The sequence below is a fragment of the Salvelinus fontinalis genome, chromosome 15 (assembly GCF_029448725.1).
Source record: "Salvelinus fontinalis isolate EN_2023a chromosome 15, ASM2944872v1, whole genome shotgun sequence".
NCBI lineage: Eukaryota > Metazoa > Chordata > Actinopteri > Salmoniformes > Salmonidae > Salvelinus > Salvelinus fontinalis.
In genome coordinates, this window is record NC_074679.1 from 3,987,845 (window position 1) to 4,000,156 (window position 12,312).

The 12,312-nt window shown below is 43.8% G+C and overlaps 2 protein-coding genes across 4 annotated transcripts; one reads left to right on the plus strand and one right to left on the minus strand.

Moving 5' to 3' along the window:
• The first annotated feature begins 12 nt into the window (after positions 1 to 12).
• Positions 13 to 4,508, plus strand: ndufaf1 (NADH:ubiquinone oxidoreductase complex assembly factor 1). The gene is made up of 5 exons (XM_055862464.1): positions 13 to 285; positions 1,155 to 1,678; positions 1,898 to 2,083; positions 3,998 to 4,072; positions 4,187 to 4,508. Exons 2-5 carry the CDS (start codon positions 1,178 to 1,180, stop codon positions 4,325 to 4,327), a joined length of 903 nt encoding a protein of 300 aa, XP_055718439.1. The 5' UTR covers positions 13 to 285; positions 1,155 to 1,177; the 3' UTR covers positions 4,328 to 4,508.
• LOC129811284 (nucleolar and spindle-associated protein 1-like) lies at positions 4,374 to 10,357 on the minus strand. 3 transcript variants are annotated; one of them, XM_055862462.1, is made up of 12 exons: positions 10,175 to 10,357; positions 9,931 to 10,005; positions 8,973 to 9,152; positions 8,715 to 8,883; positions 8,314 to 8,409; positions 8,039 to 8,151; positions 7,660 to 7,710; positions 7,328 to 7,569; positions 6,939 to 7,105; positions 6,686 to 6,805; positions 4,918 to 5,020; positions 4,374 to 4,720 (listed from the first exon to the last, which is right to left on the minus strand). In XM_055862462.1, exons 1-12 carry the CDS (start codon positions 10,250 to 10,252, stop codon positions 4,633 to 4,635), a joined length of 1,482 nt encoding a protein of 493 aa, XP_055718437.1. In that variant the 5' UTR covers positions 10,253 to 10,357; the 3' UTR covers positions 4,374 to 4,632. The 3 variants fall into 3 exon arrangements, with proteins under 3 accessions (XP_055718437.1, XP_055718438.1, XP_055718436.1); XM_055862463.1 differs by having other exon boundaries at positions 6,686 to 6,799; positions 8,973 to 9,155; XM_055862461.1 differs by having other exon boundaries at positions 8,973 to 9,155.
• Positions 10,358 to 12,312: the final 1,955 nt, after the last annotated feature.

Consider the following 12,312-nt stretch of genomic DNA (forward strand, 5'->3'; position numbering starts at 1 on the left):
GGAGAGACAGTAGAGAACAAGTGGAACCGAAAATCACCAGCAGTGATTTCAGAGAGGGCTTTTATCTGGACGGACCACAACCTTGGATTTGCACGCTTCCGTATTCTTTAATCATGATTACACATTTATAAAGTCGGTTAGAGATTATACTGATTTTATCGTATGTAATTCTACGCTAAAAAGTGAAGAACACAATGCTATTTACTTAAGGCCAGTCATAAATAAATTCGTGAGACCGATCCAACCGGCATCAAGTATAGCTGTCAGTCGCCGTCTAGCCAGCGGGTAAGTAACGTTAACGAGAAAACATTACATTTCCTGCTATCAAAATGAGTTGATTGATATTGTACATTCTGTTATTCACTTAGCTTGTCTTCATGACTATTAACCAGAACCTGGATGTCCTGTTACAGAATGTTGATGTGGTCGCCTAGCTAATGGCTTAGCCCAATATTGCACTAAAGGAGCCTAACGGTATTCCTTATCCAATGTTACATGTTCTGTTTAAAGGGTGAATTGGCTCTGGAAGCCAAAACAGCCAAGTACTCATCTACATGTGTTGATTTTAATCGATTCTCAATCTCGTTACGCTTCTAGAAACAAATCCCTATAAATCCCTATACTTATCACATCAAAATAATTTCTCAAATGCAAAATACACACTATTAATGTAAACAGTTTTAACCGGTTAACACAGTTGCAGCAGACAGTACCTTTTTAAGTAAAACACGTTTGTGGCGTTCTTAGCACAGGTTGTCCACTCTGTCTTCCGTCTGTTTTCCGTAAACAAGCGCTGTAACATGGAAATATGGTCGTGTGGGAATCCTAACCCAATAAACGGTGTATCAATGTAATTCATTTCTTGCTGATATGAAATATAAGGTCCTTATGCTTCCAAAACAGTATCGCAAGAAATGCGTGTTTTAATGTTCAGACCGACTGTCGCGGCACAACAAAACATCCCCTTACAGAAGATGCTTTCGTCATCGTCAATGATTTATGTGTAACGGAAGTGAGTGAGATGATCATGGGATACCTAAGGCAATGAACATGACAATGCCCTGACTGTGACATTGTACTTGGTCCTCTTGACAGTCGATACTTAACGACCACTTTTGCCCCCCTCCCCCCCTCCCCCCCTCCCCAACATTAAGGCAAGAATCCAGGATTACTTTATATGGCAGTGTCAAGAGCTACACATTTCACCCCAGCAGGGAGATTTCTTGGATCCTGCTACAAACAGAGACTCTTGGCCTCACACCTGTCTGTGGGATGGAGGGCTATCTCTGGAGGAGAGTACAGACGGCCAGGCCAGACACAGGACAACACCCCCATATTGAAGAGGTTTGACTTCAATAAAGGTGTGGAGGGGATACGAAAGCATTTGACCCTGCTGAAGAATGAGTTTCTGGGCCGCTGGGCAGGGCCAGAGGGAAAGCCACTGATTGAACATATCCTGGAACAGACCAGGGTGATCTGGGAGTTCAGAGGGCCAGAGAGCCTGGAGCAGTGGACAGTATCTTCAGACCAAGAGATCGGTGGGAGGAGTGAGGCCTATCTGAAGCTAGGCAGGAACAACGCTACATGTCTAATGTATGGGACCCTCTGTTCTGCTCCCCCCAGGGATGGAGAGACACGATATAGTGGATACTGCACGCTGCGTTCCAAACCACCCATGGTTAGTACTGATGCTGTCTTGACTTAGCCCGGGTGCCAGTCTGTTTCTGCCCTCTTGCCAATGAGTTGGCATGATTATACAAACACCGGTACTCAGGCTAGTCTTTCCTCCCCAGTAAGATTAAACATCTGCCAAACATTGAGCACGTCCTTCCATCAGTTCCATGACTCAACCTTGGCCATGCGAGATGTTAACCCCCAAAAACATTTTTTTCTCTAGGGTTCGTTTGACAGTAAGAAGCATCACGATTGGTCCAGCTTTAACACCCTGCACCTGCGTATCCGTGGTGACGGGCGACCATGGATGATTAACGTCGGGGCGGAGACCTACTTCTCACACCAGAAGGACGACATGTACAGTTACTTCCTGTACACACGGGGAGGACCTTACTGGCAAGATGTCAAGGTACAGCCTAGCCAGGGACTTTTTTGACGCTGCTGCTGTAACCGATGTGAAATGGCTAGCTAGTTAGCGGTGGTGCGCGCTAATAGCGTTTCACTCACTTTGAGACCTTGAAGTAATGGTTCTCCTTGCTCTGCAGCTTTTGTGGAGCGATGGGTAACGATGCTTCGTGGGTGACTGTTGTTGTGTGCAGAGGGTCCCTGGTTCGCGGCGAGGGGACGGACTAATGTTATACTGTTACTCTTTATCTTATATGCATAGTCAATTTAACTATACATTTATGTACATACTACCTCAATTGGGCTAACCAACCAGTGCTCCCGCACATTGGCTAACCGGGCTATCTGCATTGTGTCCCGCCACCCACCAACCCCTTTTACGCTACTGCTACTCTGTTCATCTCTGCAGTCACTTTAACTATATCTACATGTACATACTACCTCAATCAGCCTGACTAACCAGTGTCTGTATGTTGCCTCGCTGTTTTATTTCTTTACTTACCTATTGTTCACCTAACACCTTTTTTGCACTATTGGTTAGAGCCTGTAAGTAAGCATTTCACTGTGAGGTCTACACCTATTGTATTCGGCACACGTGACAAATAAACTTTGATTTCAGTTGCAGATAGAAATGCCATGAATAGAGATATGATTCCAGTGTCTACATAAAGGCATATTTTTGTTTTACACAGCTCATTTCTCACTGAACATGCTCAAAGTCTCACTTGCTTGGTTTTAGCTTTTCATTTAAGGAAACGGTCTTCAAATTGTTTGCTGTCTCACACAGTACATAGGAAATGAGTGAGTCTATCACCATGTGACCTTAGTTGTGATTACTATAGGACATGAGCGAGGCTATCGCCGTGTGATCTTAGTTGTGACTATGGGACATGAGCGAGGCTATCGCCGTGTGATCTTAGTTGTGACTATGGGACATGAGCGAGGCTATCGCCGTGTGATCTTAGTTGTGACTATGGGACATGAGCGAGGCTATCGCCGTGTGATCTTAGTTGTGACTATGGGACATGAGCGAGGCTATCGCCGTGTGATCTTAGTTGTGACTACTATGGGACATGAGCGAGGATATCGCTGTGTGATCTTAGTTAAGACTACTATAGGACATGAGCGAGGCTATCGCCATGTGATCTTAGTTGTGACTACTATGGGACATGAGCGAGGCTATCGCCGTGTGATCTTAGTTGTGACTACTATGGGACATGAGCGAGGCTATCGCCGTGTGATCTTAGTTGTGACTACTATAGGACATGAGCGAGGCTATCGCCGTGTGATCTTAGTTGTGACTACTATAGGACATGAGCGAGGCTATCGCCGTGTGATCTTAGTTGTGACTACTATAGGACATGAGCGAGGCTATCGCCGTGTGATCTTAGTTGTGACTACTATAGGACATGAGCGAGGCTATCGCCGTGTGATCTTAGTTGTGACTACTATAGGACATGAGCGAGGCTATCGCCGTGTGATCTTAGTTGTGACGACTATAGGACATGAGCGAGGCTATCGCCGTGTGATCTTAGTTGTGACTACTATGGGACATGAGCGAGGCTATCGCCGTGTGATCTTAGTTGTGACTATAGGACATGAGCGAGGCTATCGCCGTGTGATCTTAGTTGTGACTACTATAGGACATGAGCGAGGCTATCGCCGTGTGATCTTAGTTGTGACTATGGGACATGAGCGAGGCTATCGCCGTGTGATCTTAGTTGTGACTACTATGGGACATGAGCGAGGCTATCGCCGTGTGATCTTAGTTGTGACTATGGGACATGAGCGAGGCTATCGCCGTGTGATCTTAGTTGTGACTATGGGACATGAGCGAGGCTATCGCCGTGTGATCTTAGTTGTGACTACTAATGGTCCAGAAGTATTTAGATGCTAACATTTGATTGCACCTTTACAGATTCCATTCTCAAAATTCTTCCTCTCTAGTCGTGGGAGGATACAAGATGATCAGCATCCTCTCTGGTTGGACAAGGTAAGAAAAATGTGAATAATACTAAGTGTACTACATAGTACTCAGACATGGGTAAAATTATGATTCACTTGCTACGTTTTTTTTGCCACTCTAATGTCCGTTTTGTGCTCCTAGGTCAACACCATTGGAATAACGTTGGGTGATAAGGCAGATGGTCCATTTCAGCTGGAGATTGATTTTGTTGCTGTGTGTAACGACCGTGCGCACACAGAGGCGTTTGCATATGAGGTGTACAAGAGGAACCCTGAAGTCTGAGGACAACAAGCATCACCTACCAAGTCATTAAAAAAAAAAACGCTACTTCGGGAAATGCCAAATTTACTACATGTATTTACAATCCTGAAAAAAAAGTACAAAAACTTATACGCACTGTAAAACATGTGAATTACAGATGACCAACATGTTAATGTGAACAATAAAGTTCATGACATTGTAATGGTGAAGTGTTTCAGGAACCTGAATTTAACAATCATAACAGGTTGGAACAGTATAGAGGACAGATGTAAAATAACAGGGTCTAAACTTTTACAGAAGAGTGGGGAAAAATGACAGAATAATAATTAGGTCATGACGAGGCCTCGTCTGGCTCCAAGCATATTCACTTTCTTCTGCTTCCTGTCTTCAGTCTGTTTTGTTCTCCTTTCCTCCCTTGAATCAAATAAAATATGGAAATCAATACAACAGGCAATTCAGCCATTCGGAAAGAGAACAAGTTTCAGGACAGAGTTCCCTTGGGCCTTTTTCTCCGATGTTTTGAGTAATCAACAAACGATTTTAATTCCCAGCTTTTTTCAATTACTCAAATTCCCCCATCCACTTTTAACTTTTTGTTTCTCGATACTCACCTTGTCTGAACCGGGTGCTGTTTGTAGTTCTTCTGGTGTGAAGGGACAATCTGAGACTGGTCAGCTGTGTTTTCCTTGGTCTCTCCATAAGGCTTCAGCTTCCCTACAGACACGATAAACCAGGGCGTTATTGACCAGACACGATAAACCAGGGCGTTATTGACCAGGGCGTTATTGACTAGACACGATAAACCAGGGCGTTATAAACCAGGGCGTTATTGACCAGACACGATAAACCAGGGCGTTATAAACCAGGGCGTTATTGACTAGACACGATAAACCAGGGCGTTATTGACCAGACACGATAAACCAGGGCGTTATTGACCAGGGCGTTATTGACTAGACACGATAAACCAGGGCGTTATAAACCAGGGCGTTATTGACCAGACACGATAAACCAGGGCGTTATAAACCAGGGCGTTATTGACTAGACACGATAAACCAGGGCGTTATTGACTAGACACGATAAACCAGGGCGTTATAAACCAGGGCGTTATTGACCAGACACGATAAACCAGGGCGTTATTGACCAGACACGATAAACCAGGGCGTTATTGACTAGACACGATAAACCAGGGCGTTATAAACCAGGGCGTTATTGACCAGACACGATAAACCAGGGCGTTATTGACCAGACACGATAAACCAGGGCATTATTGACTAGACACGATAAACCAGGGCGTTATTGACTAGACACAATAAACCAGGGCGTTATTGACCAGACACGATAAACCAGGGCGTTATTGACCAGGGCGTTATTGACCAGACACGATCAACCAGGGCGTTATTGACCAGACACGATCAACCAGGGCGTTATTGACCAGACGCGATCAACCAGGGCGTTATTGACCAGGGCGTTATTGACCAGACACGATAAACCAGGGCGTTATTGACCAGACACGATAAACCAGGGCGTTATTGACCAGACACGATAAACCAGGGCGTTATTGACCAGACACGATAAACCAGGGCGTTATTGACCAGACACGATAAACCAGGGCGTTATTGACCAGACACGATAAACCAGGGCGTTATTGACCAGACACGATAAACCAGGGCGTTATTGACCAGACACGATAAACCAGGGCGTTATTGACCAGACACGATAAACCAGGGCGTTATTGACCAGACACGATAAACCAGGGCGTTATTGACCAGACACGATAAACCAGGGCGTTATTGACCAGACACGATAAACCAGGGCGTTATTGACCAGACACGATAAACCAGGGCGTTATTGACTAGACACGATAAACCAGGGCGTTATTGACTAGACGCGATAAACCAGGGCGTTATTGACTAGACGCGATAAACCAGGGCGTTATTGACTAGACACGATAAACCAGGGCGTTATTGACTAGACACGATAAACCAGGGCGTTATTGACTAGACGCGATAAACCAGGGCGTTATTGACTAGACACGATAAACCAGGGCGTTATTGACTAGACGCGATAAACCAGGGCGTTATTGACTAGACGCGATAAACCAGGGCGTTATTGACTAGACACGATAAACCAGGGCGTTATTGACTAGACACGATAAACCAGGGCGTTATTGACTAGACACGATAAACCAGGGCGTTATTGACTAGACACGATAAACCAGGGCGTTATTGACTAGACACGATAAACCAGGGCGTTATTGACTAGACACGATAAACCAGGGCGTTATTGACTAGACACGATAAACCAGGGCGTTATCGACTAGACACGATAAACCAGGGCGTTATTGACCAGACACGATAAACCAGGGCGTTATCGACTTACCCCTGTGAGGCTTGTAGGTGAGAGGCTTAGAGAGACTGGCCTTCAGATCAAAGTTGGCCTTGTTGGTTCCAGGAGTGTTAGAAAGAACACTGGTGTTTCCATTAAACACAAATGCTGTTCCTTATTAAAAAAAAAAGGAAAAATACAATAGAAAACAGGAAGGAATCCATTCATTTGTAATGCATAGAAAATGCAAAGTAATGACAACATAGAAATGAGATTTAACGTGATGTAGATTTAGAAAGGACGTTACCTGGCGTCTTGGTGCTAGAGAGAACAGAGGGCTTGTTGACTTCATGTTTCCCGCCAACAACTTTAGTCTCTTTCCCAGGAGTGACGAGTTCCACACGGGTTGACGCGCGTGCTGGTGTCTTAACCATGGACCTCTTGTGCTCATTATCCCGAGTAGCCTGAGAGAACCTTTACCAAAAAAAAACAACAGTTGGACTTATTCTATAACATTTCATTCTAGAAAACGGTCACCTGAACAAAAGCTAGTTAGTTAACCTCTATTTTGCAGCAACTCATCACACCGGGCATGGTGTGACGTTCATCAGAAGAGGTTTACCTAGAAGTTTCAGTAGCACTGTAAAGTACTTGGTACTAACTAAATCAGACCAATGTTTTTTTTTAAAGACTCACCGAACATTGATCTTGCAAGTGGACAGGACTGTGGGTCTGAATGGAACAACAGTGTCCTTCTGAGGGACGTTGGTGGCAGAGACCCGGGTCTGTCTGCGTTTGTCTGTAGCTGGCTTACTGGCCGAGAGTCTACTTTTATCCGTGGCAGATTTGATGGCTGAGAACCGAGTCTGTCTGCATCTGTCTGTGGCAGGTCTCTGGGACGCTGGGCTGAACAGGGAGGCACAGCTCGAGGTTGAGATCTGGAAAATACATCAATGATTGATCACACCAAGCAACAATTGACTTGGAACCAATTAAGAGCTTAAAAAGATTCAACATTTACTACTTACTGCTGGAGGTTTTCCTTCAGTTGGTTTAGGAAGAGTCTTATCAGAGAGAACCTGAAGAATACCAAGACAATATATGATTAGCCATTTGCTAAATTTATGAATTAGCTATGCAATTTTGTAATAAATAATTCCTTGGGCTTATTTGAGATTGAACATCAAACCCCACCTTGACCACAACACAAACACCACCTCTATTATATAGTTCAGGGGATTTCAACTCTGACCCCGCGAGGTCCGAAGCCTGTTGGTTTTCTGTTCTACCTGATAATTGATTTCACCCACCTGGTGTCCCAGGTCTAAATTAGTCCCCGATTTAAAAAAACACAGTGGAACTGGCTTTGAGGTCCAGAGTTGAGTTTTGATGGATATAGTTCATTACCTTCAGTTCCTTCACTGAACTTCTGAACAAATCAACTTGCTTAGTCTTCCTTTCCACGTATGAATCAATGGACTCCATCTTCTTGAAATGTGCCTCGTGGAGCTTTCTGAAGTCTACAATAGAAAGTAAAAAATTTTCAGGTCAGAATTTTCACTACTTATCTTGAGGCTTAATGCATTCCGGACAGACATCGTTTCAAGCAAAGACCTAAAAAATGTTTAATCTTGAATGTTTTAGATCCTGTAGATACAGAACATATGATTCAGACGACTAACTTGGGGTAGTAGGCTTCAGCATTGACTTAGTCCTCTTCAGGAGCCCCTCATGACGAGGGATTCTTCCTACAGGCTTCACCACCTTCTGTCCCTCTCCTGTACAAAGCAATATGAGAATGTGATCAAGATATATATATATATATTTTTAAAACATTTTAGTCATTTAGCAGATGTTCTTATCCAGAGCAACTTACAGGAGCAATTAGGGTTATGTGATTTGCTCAAGGGCAGACAGATTTTAATTTTTTTAGCTAGTCGACTCTGGGATTCAAACCGCCGACCTTTCGGTTACTGGCCCAACACTTAACCGCTAGGCTACCTGCCACCCTAATGAGGTGACTAAAACCAGAGTTGATGCTCTACATAATAATCTACAATTGAACCTTGTCCACCAGACTAACCTTCCTCAAACGTCACTGCATCTGTGTGGCCAGGTTCAGGCTGTGTCTGAACATTGGTTTTCTGTGACTCCTCCACTGGTGCTGCCACCCCAGAATCCTTAGCGGCAGACGTTTTCCTTCTCTTCACACTCCCTTGGTCGATTCTGGGTTCAACCAGCCTCTCAAACATCTAGATGATCAAAAAACACCATAGTTCAGTTTCTCAAACACATATCCTTAACATAAGACACATGGAGACCACTGTTGGGGCACACACACCTGTTCCTCATCTTCAGGTTCCTTCCTCTTCTTCGGTCGCCCTCTACCGCGACGTTTGGTAACAAACTCCCGAGCTGGTTGTTTTAGTGAAGGCTCATCATCATCATCATCATGTGATGAATTGTTGATTTCCTGGGTTGAGTTGATGTCATCCTGTGCAGCAACGCCAGTCTCATCTCCCTGCTAAATACACAACCAGAGGTTTTCTACTGGCTGTGAAATTACAATGCAAAACATAGCTAGTTATAAACACACAGAAAGAAAGTTAAGGAGAAATCTGTGTACCTTGCAGATCATGTAGAAGTGTGATAAGTTGCGTTTTTAAAATGTCAAGTGCACAAATACAGTGAAATGACTTTCTTGCAAGTTCTTATCCCAACAATGCAGTAATCAATATCAATTTACACCTGTATTTAACTAGGCAAGTCAGTTAAGAACAAATTCTTATTGACAATGACAGCCTACCCCGGCCAAACCCAGAAGACACTGGGCCAATTGTGCTCTACCCTATGGTACTCCTAAATCACGGCCGGATGTGATACAGCCTGGATTCAAACCAGGGACTGTAGTACATTAGACCGCTGCGCCACTCGGGAGCCCAATGCAGTAATCAATATCAATGTAGTAGTATACAGTATGCATAGTCACTTTACCTCTACCTACATGTAAATATTACCTCGACTAATCTGTGCCCCCACACATTGTACCGGTACCCCTTCTATATAGCCTTGTTACTGTTATTTTACATTTTTCTATTTTCTTGCTTACTTCAATTTATTCAGTAAATACCTTTACACATCTGCATTGTTGGTTAAAACGCTTGTAAGTAAGTCTGTTGTATTCGGCGCATGGGACAAATAAAATTTGATTTTAAGTCAAATAGAACAAAAACAAGGGGGGTGGGGGGTCATAATTTGAACAGAAGTTGGAGGGAGCTTCAAGACAGAACTTAACGTACGTCCACTGCAACATCTTCTTGCGGTTGTTGTTGCAGCTGCAAGTGCTCCTTGAGCGCCTTCAGAAGCTTATCAGCCTTTAAACACATAAAACACAAAGTTAACTAGGTTGTACACTGCAAAACAACGTGATGGATAATATAGTACGTTAACTAGCTATTAGTTGGGTAACGTTAGCTAGCTAACGCGTTAGCTAACCCACAAACAACCCAATGCCGTAACGTTTATGTTTACGATTTATTGTACCTTCAGTTTTGAGGTTTTGAGCCCAACCTCCTTCGCAAGACTGCGCAATTCGGCATACTTCATGGAATCCAATTCCATTTTTCTTGTTTTACCTAAAACAAATGAACTTGTCACTGCAACACGTTTTAACTAATCCGCTCCCGCTTCGAGTAACTCACAGACAAATCATCTGACGCGCCTGACGGTTAAAATGCTCAGGTTCAAAAAACTGGAGAATAAGCCATGTGATTGGCTGGCGGATGTACACGGAAGTACCTCGCAACCAATCAAAACTAATTTCTATCAGCACCTAGGTTCTCCGCTAGATGGCAGTAAAAACACGGAATAAAACAACCGAAAAAGACACTTAAAATAGATGTTTTGGGTCAGAAGTTGAATAACGTGACATTTGAAATAAAATAATAGAAAAATGTATGATTTCGAGTCATTTCAATACTGCGATACAGATGACCAAAGCCTGGAGAATGAGGCAGTGAACGAAGCCAAATGTCGGGAATCCAGCAACTTTCCATTGTGGACGATGGAACAGTGTGGGCTGATTCCCGGGCGATCTGTGAAGAGGCAACATGTCAACTCACTCAATGTGTCTTAGTAAGTTGCTTCATTACAACTAGCTAGTTAGGTGAATATTACTAGTGTGTTTCCGTTGTCAGGTTTATAACGAGGGGGAACACGGTCTGAGAGGTGTTTGAACCAGCAACGCTGCCCCTGTGAGTAACTCGTACTAACGTAGCGCCGAGACCCCTAGAGCAGGGTTGGCCAACTGGCTTCTTCTTCGGTGGGGTTTATCGGTTGGCATTGGTTATTGGTTGGCATCCAACGTTATGGTGCATTACCGCCACCTAATGTACTGGATTGTGGGATAGAGACAGAGAGACACTAAATCCTACCTGCCAGACCCATTGCTCTTTAAAAAAATAACTAGATATTTGAGAGTATATCTAATATGACGTTTTACTCAATATACTCTTTAAACTAATTTCTTGTATCCCCTTCTCCCTTCTCCCTCATACTAGATATCAGCCTCTCTCTTTCCCTCTGATACTGCCCACACTGTAGCTATACATGCCCCACTGTCTCTGTTTCCTGGCAATAATCACACTTTCCTGTTGGAAGCATTCCTATCACATTTAAGGTCTTATTTAACAGACTGTGTCCCACCCTTAATCTTGTAAAAAATCTGTCCCTCCCTACCGTCCTCCCCGACTTTCCTCTGTACTTGAAATAAATGCCTTCCCTTAGTATCTCTAGTCAACTGCTCCTGCCATCTCTGCACCATCACTGTCCATATCAGGCTTTTAACCTGCCATCTCTACACCATCACTGTCCATATCAGGCTTTTAACCTGCCATCTCTGCACCATCACTGTCCATATCAGGCTTTTAACCTGCCATCTCTGCACCATCACTGTCCATATCAGGCTTTTAACCTGTCATCTCTGCACCATCACTGTCCATATCAGGCTTTTAACCTGTCATCTCTGCACCATCACTGTCCATATCAGGCTTTTAACCTGTCATCTCTGCACCATCACTGTCCATATCAGGCTTTTAACCTGTCATCTCTGCACCATCACTGTCCATATCAGGCTTTTTGCTTCTGCTTTGCTCATTGAAACTATAACCTCAACATCCCCACTACTTAGTGCTTGTTTAGCCAGTACATCAACATCCCCACTACTTAGTGCTTGTTTAACCAGTACATCAACATCCCCACTACTTAGTGCTTGTTAACCCAGTACATCAACATCCCCACTACTTAGTGCTTGTTCAGCCAGTACATCAACATCCCCACTACTTAGTGCTTGTTTAGTCAGTACATCAACATCCCCACTACTTAGTGCTTGTTTAGCCAGTACATCAACATCCCCACTACTTAGTGCTTGTTAACCCAGTACATCAACATCCCCACTACTTAGTGCTTGTTTAGCCAGTACATCAACATCCCCACTACTTAGTGCTTGTTTAGCCAGTACATCAACATCCCGCACTACTTAGTGCTTGTTCAGCCAGTACATCAACATCCCCACTAGTTAGTGCTTGTTTAACCAGTACATCAACATCCCCACTACTTAGTGCTTGTTTAGCCAGTACATCAACATCCCCACTACTTAGTGCTTGTTTAACCAGTACATCAAC